Genomic DNA, 12,597 nt, shown 5'->3' on the forward strand with positions numbered 1-12,597 from the left:
AACAAATTAGAACGTAAACGCAGAGAAAAGAGGTGAAAGGGAAAGAGGGAAAAAGCGTTAGTGTACTTTCTGATTGTTTTGTCGCGACCTTGTGTAAATTGTTGTAAGCAGTAACTGCTTGTGCCACGAGATACGGACAATTGGGGAATTAGACCCGAAGAAAAACGCGTAAGCATGAGTAGCCTGATATCTCGGTTTTGTTTTACGCCACTAACACAGTGATCCTCAAATGTGGTTGGTCTCCGGAAACCCATGCTTGTAAGAGGCGACTATGCTCGTCGTAAGAGGCGTCTAACGAAATCGGCCGTTAAGGCCGCTCGTATCTCAGTTGCTTTTATTGTTGCTCATGATGTCAATCACTGGATTATCTGGTCCACACTCGATTATTTAGACTGTGGTCTTATAGCTGGAATACTGCTGAGTGCGGCGTGAAACAGCAAAAAAAAATAAAAAAATATTCAATTGAATATCATAGATACAGATATGAAATTTTGGAGCTCGATAGCCACATGTTGTCGTTGTACAGAGGCATTGAAAACTGATCACTGTCATGTCAAATAAGGCCACAGGGTTGTGCTGAACTCAGTTTCTCTGCGCTCTGCATCTCCTCGGCACTGACAGGATAAGTGTACGAAATCTGTCCTGCGGAATTCTGCGCCATTCTGCTTGTAACGCGTTGGCCAGTTGCGGGAATGTCTGCGGCGTGTTCTGACGTTGAGGTACATGTCGATCGAATTGTGTTGAGATCTAGAGATTTCGACGGCCAGGGCAAGGTGTTGATGTTGGCATTATGAAGGTAGTCGAGCTTTGTGCGGTGGTGCGTTGTCCTGTTGAAACAGCTCCCTCTGGCGATCAATGATTGGAAAAGTGAGTGAGTGAGTATGGTTTTATGCTGCTTTTAGAAATATTCCAGCTATATCATGGCGGGGGACACCAGAAACGGGCTTCACACATTGTACCCATGTCGGGATTCGAACCCGGGTCTTCGGCGTGACGAGCGAACGCTTTAACCACTAGGCTACCCTACCGCCCCAATGATTAGGAGAAGGTGAGGTTGAAGAATTTGATTCATGTAGCGATTTGCTGTCAAATTTTCCTGAACCACAACCAAGTAACATCTCGTGGTGTGGGATATGGCCCCCCAGACCATGACACTATCGCCATCGAAATGTCGAACTCGCGTACACACTGTGGGGCAAAACGCTCATTTCGACGAAGATAAACACGTTGTCTTCCATCTCGCCGGTAAAGAAGAAATCGTGATTTATCGCTAAACCACACTCGTAAGGTGTGGCACCAACGCAAGCGTCGCTGTCGATGGATCTGTTGCAAAACAGGAACGATAAACTGGTCTTCCAGATTCAAGCCTCGCGAAGACGGTTCCTGACAGTCTGGTTCGATATCCTCCTTAAACCAGGGGTGCGGCCTGCAGTCTCCGTAGCTGTGGCATTGCAATTATGTAGGTGGAACAGTCGAATGTAGCGATCTAGTGCAGTAACTCTTGGTCGGCCCGTTCTCGGACGGTCTGCAGTGGAATTGAACTGTGTGTATCGGTCCCAAAGGCGGCAAATGGTGCTGTGGTGGACGTTGAAACGGCGTGCAATAGAAGACTGCTATTCCCCTCTTTGGATACGTCCTATGGAGATGTTCCGATTGGTAGCGCTGAGTCTCGGCATTTCCGAACTTGAAAAATGTTGACAATTGAAAGACAAATTATTGGCTTATGCTTACCTTTATATAGCCACTACCACGAGTTACATATTCCATAACTTGGTCATGTTTTTGCTTTACTGTCTTCCTCCATACATTTTTTAACAAGTGTGAAAACAAAGCCATTTAAGACATTGCAAATCGACAATGACTGCGTTTTGATGCACCGAATATCAGGCCATCAACATTTTCCAATAACATATATCTTATTTATATACCGGATTTTGTGTGTAGTCAGAATTCAATGAACAACATACTACCTGTGCGTTTCTATTTTTGAAGAGTGTATGTTACTTTTTCTGAATAATGAATGTTCCCACTTGCATCGTGTCTATAATACTCTAACAAAGGACCAGGAATATCTCCTTTGTAATCAGTACAGATGCACGCAATATGCGCTTAGCAATATAGGTGACTCATGATTCATCGAGTTAGAAGGCGTTTTGCTTCGAAAACTGTGTTATATAATACAGTGTATGTTCGTTCACTCAAGTTAACCGTAGTTCGAGGTTCAGACCGAATATCTATATCATACTCAAGTGTCGTCACGAATTTTGTTGAACCTTAAAGTGTCTTCTACAAATCTCGACAACTGAATCGAAGTTAAGTTGGTATGGCTGTACATGTTTAATTATGAACGTTAGGCTGTTCAAACCAACCAAACCTTTCATAGAACCCTGTGCTGTAAATGTTTGTTTGTTTGTTTGTGGTTTAACGCCGCACGTAGCAATATTTAAGCTATATGACGGCGGCCTGTAAATAATCGAGTCTGGACAAGACAATCCAGTGATTGACATCATGAGCATTGATCAACGCAATCAGGCTGTGCTGTAAATAATTATACACGATAAGGGTCGTCGATTAGAACCATGAGCCGACGTCGATGTATTATTGATGGGTTGAATTTGTCAAGGTGTGAGCTATCTGTGTTTATAGATTAAATATAAAAAAAACATGGCATGATGTTGAACTATCTTTTTTATGTCTTCCATAGTAATATCACAGCAATACCATGACGTTTAACCCCGAGAATCAGTTTTACCGTTAGAAAATCTAACCCGGGTCGAGTGGAGGACGATCGGATACAAATTTATTATTATTTCCTGCCAAGTGAAGGTCAAATCTGGTGGACAAGGCTGCGAAGGGAGAGCTGGTTGTGGAAGGAGTGATAGAGTGAGGAGTTAGATTGCAGTGAGGACCAAATGTAACTAAACACATATCATCTCAATTGCCCATTATTCTGGGAGTAAAATCCCTTTTAAGGACTTCACACGGTAAATAAAGACACAACGACCATTCAACGCCACCGATGGTGTTGTTATAGTGCAACGTTTAGTTCGGTGACAGACATGAATGAATGGGAGATTGTCACTATATATGCACATGTACAGAGCCTTGAATAAATACAATGAAGCCTGTTTTGTGTAACCGAAACAGTTTTTTCGGCAATGGTTTCGAAGGCAGAATAACAACAAAACATATAAAAGTGTTCGCAGAACCATTTTCTAGAAAGTAAATAAATTAAATAAATCGTGTATATCATACAAAAAACATATATAGTATGTTACAGTATTTCATGGTAAAAAAGGCGACAAAACCCTTTCAATAATCATAACAAATCTCTGCTACAATCATAGTCTATACTACAATTCCAACTGTGTCATGAACATGTGTTAAGGGACCACAATGCTGACAGTCACGGTACCAGGTGTTTGCGAAAAGGTGAGCGTATCCTGCCCCTCAAATGGCATACCTCACAAACACATGCAAAGGCAAGTCAGTTGTTTACCACACAATTCGGTAACATATGGTTCAAGTCAAAATAGGGAATTGCATCGGATATCATTTTGAACATTTATTGAAATCTTTAGTAATGCCTTGAATGTTGCCACCCTGATCAAATATTGTTTGATTCACGAGTCGCATGACGCCCTTTGAAATCGTCCTAGAAAGAACATGATCGATTGTATCTTCAAAGTTGTGAAATCAGAAACCAAAGTAAGACGAGTTCTATGGATGAACAACTTCTTTATTACAATTAGTGCGACGTTTCGGTGTAAATCCTAACACCTTTATCAAGCAAGTGCTTGCGGTGTAGATCCTAACACCTTTATCAAGCAAGCACTTGCTTGATAAAGGTGTTAGGATCTACACCGAAACGCCGCACTAATTGTAATAAAGAAGTTGTTCATCCATAGAACTCGTCTTACTTCATCACTCCAACTTCTAAATGCCACTCAAAGAAGGTAACAGAAACCAAAGGCTGGAATATTGCTGCCACACTGTCTTGTGGGTAGTTGTGTGGTCGCTCTTTGTCCTTTGTCATCTTTAGGTATAGATCTAAATATGAATCAGATGAGGCGGATTCACTGGTCTCCTTTATTTCTAGCTCAGTGGAAGTGAATTGGCTACTTGACCATTATTGAACGTTAATGGACGGGAAGCATGGGGATTAAAGGGACGGCTGGTAGGGTTCGATTGCCAACATAGGAACACCGTTTGAAACTCATTCTCTATGGTATTGCTGGTAAAAGATTAACAGTTCAGTAGAAACATAATCGCTCAAAGAAAAAAACCAACTAAAACAATATAAGAGACACTTTGGGGGCAGTGTTGTGTCCTATTGTCTCAGACTTGTCGAAAATACATTCCCAAAATATATTTGATTAACTTGATAACGACTTTCAATCTCATAATGACGTGGTTGTCATCAACTTGATTGCTCACTATATTATACGGACCATGACTTTCAAATATTCATTTTAAAGCAGTTCTGTACCTTCTGAAGTTCGCGTCAATACATGGCCCTGCATTGTTATCAATTACCCGATTGCATCTACCATAAAACGATCAAGACGTAACTGTTTTGTTCCGATAAAAGCGGTTAATTCTGATGGTTAATCTCGGATAGTGCACCCCCTCCCACAACACACAACCACACATCGATTCCGTGTATGGTAAGTGCTTACGTCTGTACAGCAAGTGGCAGTGATCTATTCATACTACCGCCGGGGAATCCAATAATTTGTATTATCGAAACCGTGTCACTTTATTCATTAATATAATTCTTGACCTAGATATCGCAGACAGCGGCTAGACCCCAAAAGTAAGTTAAGACAGAAATCTAACCTATACGAGATTGCTGGGACACGAAAAACCATAAAGTTTTTCCTTTCCAATAAAGCTGCCAGAAGATGGGGGAATCTTCACGCGGCAGCTAGAGTTTCCCTAACCAAGAATATCAATAATATTCGTCTTCATGATTGACTGTCCGATCGCACGGAATTGAAAGGAGGCACGGCTAAATCTTCAAGGTTAAACGAATCGTGTTATTCGCAACCTCACACGTTCTATAGTCTCGTGTTCGTTAGTGGTACAACGTGAATGAGTTTCTTATTGTAAGTTGGTGAAATAAGAGAAATGTTATTGCGACCTTTTGATTATGGAAGGAGGCGTGTAATCTAATTGTTGCCTCTTGAATCAATCCCATTACATGTAAGTTAACTAGACGGTGTAGCCTTATTGTGATTCATTGGTACATTATACGTGAATTGCAACGCCTATAGGTTTGGCTATATGTCCTTTATATGCAAGATGACAAGGATTTTGCTCAATTGTAGAAATAAGCAGACTTACTCGTTCAACACGTTTTATTAAAGGCTTGCACGTGATCGTTTTTGCATCCTGTGTCAGACAGAATATTAGGATATCGCTGTCAAGAAGCGGGATTATTGAAAACAAATATATATTTAAGATTGTTCCAGCTATGTGACAGCGGTCTGTAAATAATCGTGTCTGGAACAGACAATCCAGTGATTGACATTATGAACATCAATTGAGACACGGGTAAGACTGACCACCCGAAAGCATGGTCTGCTGAAGACCAATTGTAACCTGAGTCGTTACGGGGATATTTATAACTGACATTTTCGGGTACATAGTACATATTGTTGACTGTTTAAAACGATTGAATGTATCAACGTTACAACATTAGTAACCTGCAACAAAAAGTTTGTTTCTTCCAGAACTGAAGTTTCCTTTGAAGTGTAAGAAGACTACGTTTGCACTTTAGTGTCAACCATAAACAATAATTAATCAGTCCTCGAGATATACCAACGGTTAGTCTTAATTCCGAGTCCTTTATGAGGAATCAATGAAATATAGCTTTGTTTGAAGTTGAAAATATCAACCTGAGATGAACCCTGAAAATGTCTTCCTGGTATCAATCAAATCAGTCTGGTTTTAATCTGCCGTAATAATCTCACATAGCGAAGACATTTTGCATTCTATATTAAAGTTTACATATGTCACATTCCAAATAAGAAAATCTCACAAAGACATTAATAACTGAGAAATGGCTTCATTTTATGTATTCTGTTATTCCCTTCATCGATTTTCTGCCGGAATTGTCAATTAATCGCCAGCATAAGTCACAGTATCACTTTTCTAATCATGTGTACTGAAATAAGATGTGTAGACGTCAACTGATGCTCATGAACGAATTTTGATCTGATTTTATGGTATACAATAGATGTTCATGTACCTTAATTACGGATTGTCCGTTGTTGCAAGAGGTAACAAACACCACGGTCCTCGTTACCTGTCCTGGCTCTGCATATGAAATCTGCCACATGATTCTTGCAATAGTCAAGTCTGACATGATCACTATTGTGTTAACACCTGTCGTTTACCACAGTACACTCGTATGTAATTTCAAATGTGTGAATGCTCTCTTACATGTTATGACAAACCGAATACGAGAGCTGTCGTGACAATGACATTAAAGCATGTTGTCAATATGCTCAAGGTGGCTACAAAAGTATGAGGTACATACCGGTTTACGTACAGAGAGATCCGGGTGTTCCCTATGGACGATGTTGAACAGGCGGCATCCGTAACACGGGGCATGAAAATCCCCACGTGTTAAACAAAAACGCATGAGTCCTATGAAGAGGATCAGGATCATCTGGGCGTGAGGCTCCATGGCTTGGGTGTCTGTGTTCGTCCGAACGAGATATATTACTCTCCACACATACACGTCAGGACATCATATCACATCGAGAGCACTCTTACTGTTAAGCCTTACTGTTAAGCTATGTCATCTCGACTTTGTCATTTCATTATCCATCGACCAAAAAACTGTCGTCTGTGATGCTTGAATTTGTAGTTATTACTTCTATGAGGAGTGTTCAGTTCGCAGACATGCCTTGGGCCAGGTACATCCGATAGCGACCTAAATGTGCACCTTCCGAGTTCGAATCGTTTGTCGTCTGCTCGAGCTCTGGGAATTCAATCTATCGTCTGCTGCTCTCTTCGCGCATTCTCATACCGCCTGCGCTGAGAGCCGCGTATACAACGGACTCACTGTGTCGTTAGACGAGTATCCAATAACTGGCGTATTTTATTAAACATACGTAGCTTGGTGTAATGACAAGTAAATCGAAACGCTTGTCTTTGGAGTTCCGAATATCCTGCAGAAAAACAGTCCACAGTGCTACACAATCCGCTATATTAAATCATCTACTTTGGGTCAAAATCTTCTTATCTGTCACAGAGATGATTAATCAATGCTACAAGCGGAGTAAGTGTTCGCGAAGATAGAACACAGCCAATTATCTATCTCATGGAAGTGGAGTAGCGGTCGGCCCGGTCCACACACTAGACGATATCTTGCTGCAACTTCAAAGACGATAACTACAAGTATATGCTTCACGAAGCGCGGAAGTTCTTAGGACACAATACGATAGGTCTTATCGTCTCGGGACTTCCTCAATGCAACAAAGCCCGATACCAGCGCGTTAGACCTAGGCAACAGTCTGTTGCGTACTGAACGTGCTCTCTACTCCACGACTCGAGGCACGATCTGAGCCTTCTGCTACAAGTTATCGCCAATTAAAAGTGGACAATATTCTTCTAATTTGTAGCAATCGCCCGCTGGCATGAAGTCGTACCGTAAAATGAATCTCCGAACCGGTTCAGCATGAAAACGTGGAAACTCAACTATCGACCGATGGGAGGTACTTGAAGTGTCTTCTGCACGGTTCGCGGCAAATAACAAGCATGGAACTCCCAGTCGACCTGCATAACGCTAGCAGTGAAGACCCATGCTCAGTGTTCAATATTTGGAGTTAATTTGCATCACACGCGTCCAGATCAAACAATATCGATTGACTTCGGTTGGGACAGTGTCATGGTTCCTCTGTAGGGCATGTGCAATTCACAGTGGAGGTCCTTTGTCAGGAAAAGGATGATTAGATTATACAATCGACAATCCGGTTGAAAATCAAGTGAACAGAACACTTCTTCTCCAAATCGAGTCAGTTACCCAAAATCGTTAGTGTTTCATTAAATAAACATCATTGTTTTTCAGGGAAATTTGGAAACTCTCTAATTTGGGTAAAGGGATCTGTTGGCGTGACTGTTGCCTGGTAGAAACAGTAGGCGTCTGGGCAGGGAGACACACACCCTTTGAAGGCAGCAATTCCCGAAGTTTTTCGACTAAGGGCCTCCATGACCCGATCGTTATCGCACGCGTTCAATATGTTCCGTCTGTTGGTGAATAGCAAGCCGTACAATTAGAGAAGTTTTAAACTATTTGTCTCACTGAAGGAGACATTCCAATCCTGTTTAACAGTTAAGGGATATTTTTGGATAGTTTCGAATGCCTGGTGCCAATTTTCTTTTTGCGGCGTTTGATAATTTAATAACTATGTGATACCGCATGTTGGGTTAAGTTGCTCACACCGGTACGTAATTCCATTACTGTGGTCAGCTCCTAATGATTTCGCTTGAGCACGTGTGAGATGATTTTGTATTTTCCAAGACTACTCAAAAGTGAGTGAGTGAGTGAGTATGGTTTTACGCCGCTTTTAGCAATATTCCAGCAACATCACGGCTGGGGACACCAGAAATGGGCTTCACACATTGTACCCATGTCGGGAATCGAACCCGGGTCTTCGGCGTGACGAGCGAACGCTTTAACCACTAGGCTACCCTACCGCCCCACTACTCAAAAGAAGTTATAGAACACCATTTTTTTTATATGACTGTCGTAAATCTGTCATGACTCTGTTTGAGTAGTATACAATACATTTATCAACGTGGGTAATAAGACTTGGCAATTCCGGGTATGAATAGGTTCCCCAATATCCCATTTTTAACGTAAGAGACGGCTAAAACCAAGGTACCGAAAGGATGCTATGCGTGTCGTAAGAGGCGACTAACGGGATCGTGTGGTCATCAGGCTCGATGACTTGGCTGGTAACATGTCCGATGGTGAAGATCGCTGAGCTTCCTTCCGGTTGTTTCTTTCTTGTTTAACGTGAGTGAGTGAGTTGGGTTTAACATCGCTTTTAACAGTATTCCAGTTATATCACGGCGTGTCAGCTTAATGTGGGAGGAAAGCCCGAAATGATGCAGGTCTCAGACGTTTACCACTTCGGTGAAACCCACGAGCACGGGTATGGTGCTGACAAACCTAGAAACATAATTGGGGCGAACCGGGATTCGAACCCACAATCATAGGTTTCTGGTGTACCCAAAGGACGCAACTCTGCAAAGCGAATAGCGGCGCCTTAGACGACTGGGCCACCCGTGCCCCCTAAACGTCGCACTCAGTAAAATTTCAATAAAACAAACACATATCAAAACATATATGTTCATAACTGAATGCTGTTTAACGCCGCACTCAGCATTATTCTTGCTATATGACAGCCACCTGTCAATAACCGGGTCTGGACGATGCATACCAGGCGCCGACAGGATGCTATGCTTGTCGTAAGAGTCGATTAACGGGATCGGGTGGTCGTATTCCAAATGCATAGATCTATGTTCATGATGTCAATAACTAGATTGTCTGGCCAAGACTCTCTTATTTACATACCGCCATAATATAACAAGAATATTGCTGAGTGCGGCGTTAAACAACATTCACTTATGAACATATATGTTTTGATATGTGTCTGATAGCCAGAAAATTCGTGCTTAAGTTCATAGATGGACAAGATTAATGGTCGATTGATGACTACTTTGGAAAACGAGATGACTTTGGTATATTTTCAGCTAAATGTACAGCTGTCAAACCAGATATTTTTCAAATTAAACGATGAGACTTAATATTTTTGCAACTTTGTATCTTCTATGGCAGACCAGTTTTTTTTCTATTTCAGGTAAATGTTGTGAACGATCCAAATGTTACAGCGACATATCGTGCACAGTGATGTTTCCGAAAAACGCTGACTATTGATTCTTTTAGTTGAATTGAAATGCGTAATGTACATTGTCAAACACGGACATGTGCAGCAATTACTGTTGCTGATAAAGTCGAATCATCTTTGACGAAAGTATATATATACGTATTTAAAGAAACTTTACAAAAAGCATCCGTAGAAAATCTATTTGCGTCTATCAATTATTTGTGTATTACCATGGCAACCGGAAAAATGGTTCTACAAATAAATATATTAGTACGTATAATCTGATAGCTGTCTTTACAATGCATTATGTACTGCGACGTTTCTATTAATTTATTTAATGCTGGAATTAAGATAAGCCTAAATATTACTATTATATTCATTTCAATGATGAATAGAAAAAATCGAGTAGCACTTCATTTGTTGTGCTAAGTGTAGCAATTCCGTATCACAATGGACCAGTTTAGGTTGTTATCATTGACCTTCAACTTAAAAAAGGACGACACGTTGGAATGGCTGGTTGGTTTGTTGTTGAACGCCGCACACAGCAGTATTCCAGCTATATGACGGCGGTCTGTAAATAATCGAGTCTGGACCAGGCAATCCAGTGATTAATATCATGAGCATCGATCCACGCATTTGTGATCGATGACATGCATCAACCAAGTCAGCGAGCCTGACCACCGGATCCCGTTAGTCGCCTTTTACGACAAGCACAGTCGCCTGTTACGGGAAGTATTGGTTGCTGAAGACCTATTCTACCCCGGAATCTTCACGGGTCCATTGGAATGGATAGCAGAGAAGGCATACACAAAATGCAAAAGTTCGGATGTAGCGAAAAAGACTATCATTTCCTTCTCATTTGCGCATTGTTCGTGATACACAAATAACTTATAATCATGAATGATATCAACCAAATCATTGAAATAAGATGTATCGTGGAATATGCAATGTACAGTACTATGAACTTTTGCATCTAGGGTAGAGTAAATAAATTATTTATAATGATGTGCAGGCAATGAGTATTATTAGTGAAACATTTAAAAAAAATAAAAACATGTATGTAGGTAACTAAGGTATGGACATATCTTCATGCATACAATGACGTATGGACAAACTATTATGCATCTAATGAAGTATGGACAGTTTATATATAGTCACCGTTGTGTCGAACTTTCGGTTGTTTCGAAGTATTAAATTGGTCCGTGCGTATTCCTCCTTTATGCATATGTTTTGGATGTGTCGAACCTCGGATAACTCGAAGTATTTACGCAGGTCTCTTTAACTTCGACACAACGGTGTTTGACTACTAGTATATATGAACGTGGAATAACGATGTAAATAGGCGGCTTAGCATCGTACAAGGTTGGAGAATGTGTTATATGGGTGTTGACGGGTGGAATAGCTAGTTATAACCTGAGTATATAACAAGATAGGCTATTACCGGTATGAACATCAGTAGTGTTGCGATGTGGACAGGTTGTAAGTTATGTCAAATGAGTTTGTTTGTTGTTAAACGCCGCAGTAGGAAGTAGTCTTGCTGTGTCGCTGCGATCCTTCAATACATCGATAATAGGCTGATACACTGAAAAACAAGCGGGTGATTAATATCATATTGAACGTCCCACGCCTTCGCGATCGTGGCAACAGGCCACAGCTTACAGACCGGTCCACATAGTGGTTGGCTTCATTTTGACTGGTTGTATAAGTGGAAGCAAGGATATATTCGCGACAAGCCGTATAAGGTTACGCAAGTGCAGTATAGACAGGTTTTATATGGACGAACAATGGTAGCATGAAATGTAGGCAGTGGCATGTGGATATTTACGGACAGTACAGAGTGTAGATGGGTGATATATGGATATACAAGGGTAGTATAGGAGTATAGGTGGGTATATTGATATACCAAGGCCGTATAGGGGTGTAGGTGGGTGGTATATGTTACACAAGTGCAATATAGATCTGTATATGAGTGGTATAGAGATATACAAAGGCCGTGCAGAGGTGTAGGTGGGTAGTATATGTTACACAAGTGCAGTATAGATCTGTACTTGGGTGGTATAGAAATATACAAGGACCGTATAGAGATGTAAATGTGTGGTATATGGTATACAAGTGCAGTATAGGTCTGTACATGGGTGTTATAGAGATATACAAAGGCCGTATAGAGGTGTAGATGGGTATGTGGATATACACGTTTCTTGAATGACTAACTTTCCTGTGAGTTTGGAATGTAAATGTGACAGCATTACTTAAAAGAATTAGCTAATGCAGCATGTGACTGTTCTCTTTCCTCTCCTACTATAAGTAGCACCCAGAGCAGACATCGAACTGTGGGTACACCCATACCGGAATAATATATGAAGCGCCACTAAAAGATTTCATCTGGCCAAGCATACATGGATACATATTTAAGAAACTGGAAGATCAATAATTGCAGACATACGAATCAAGTTTGAAGCGTTACTACTTCATATCCCCAACATCCAGACAGAATGACAGCAGACTTGGTTACGACGTTCAACATCGACTCCAGGGCCGTTTGTCACTCTGTTCTGCCATGCCGCGGTCAGTTAGACATCGTCCTTGCGGTAGATGCGAGATTGCTTTTGGGTAGAATTTGGAATTTGTTGGCAGATCTTCATGTTTTCGAAAGGGAAACACGTTTCCAACGGTGTAAGCAAAAACTAAAACG

At 41.1% G+C, this 12,597-nt stretch overlaps 1 protein-coding gene across 2 annotated transcripts in view; it reads right to left on the reverse strand.

Moving 5' to 3' along the window:
* Nucleotides 1–7,733, reverse strand: part of LOC139459617 (CCN family member 2-like) — a 96,637-nt gene extending 88,904 nt beyond the window's left edge. The window contains exon 1 of one of the 2 annotated variants that reach the window (XM_071241198.1): nt 6,557–7,733. In XM_071241198.1, coding sequence (XP_071097299.1) covers nt 6,557–6,694 — 138 coding nt within the window. In that variant the 5' untranslated portion in view covers nt 6,695–7,733. Of the gene's footprint in view, nt 1–6,544 lie in introns of both variants that reach the window. The other variant, XM_071241197.1, reaches the window with a different exon arrangement.
* Between the last annotated feature and the right edge of the window lie 4,864 nt (nt 7,734–12,597).

This window comes from Haliotis cracherodii, unplaced genomic scaffold (assembly GCF_022045235.1).
Source record: "Haliotis cracherodii isolate W230 unplaced genomic scaffold, xgHalCrac1.p SCAF_13, whole genome shotgun sequence".
Taxonomy (NCBI): Eukaryota; Metazoa; Mollusca; class Gastropoda; order Lepetellida; family Haliotidae; genus Haliotis; species Haliotis cracherodii.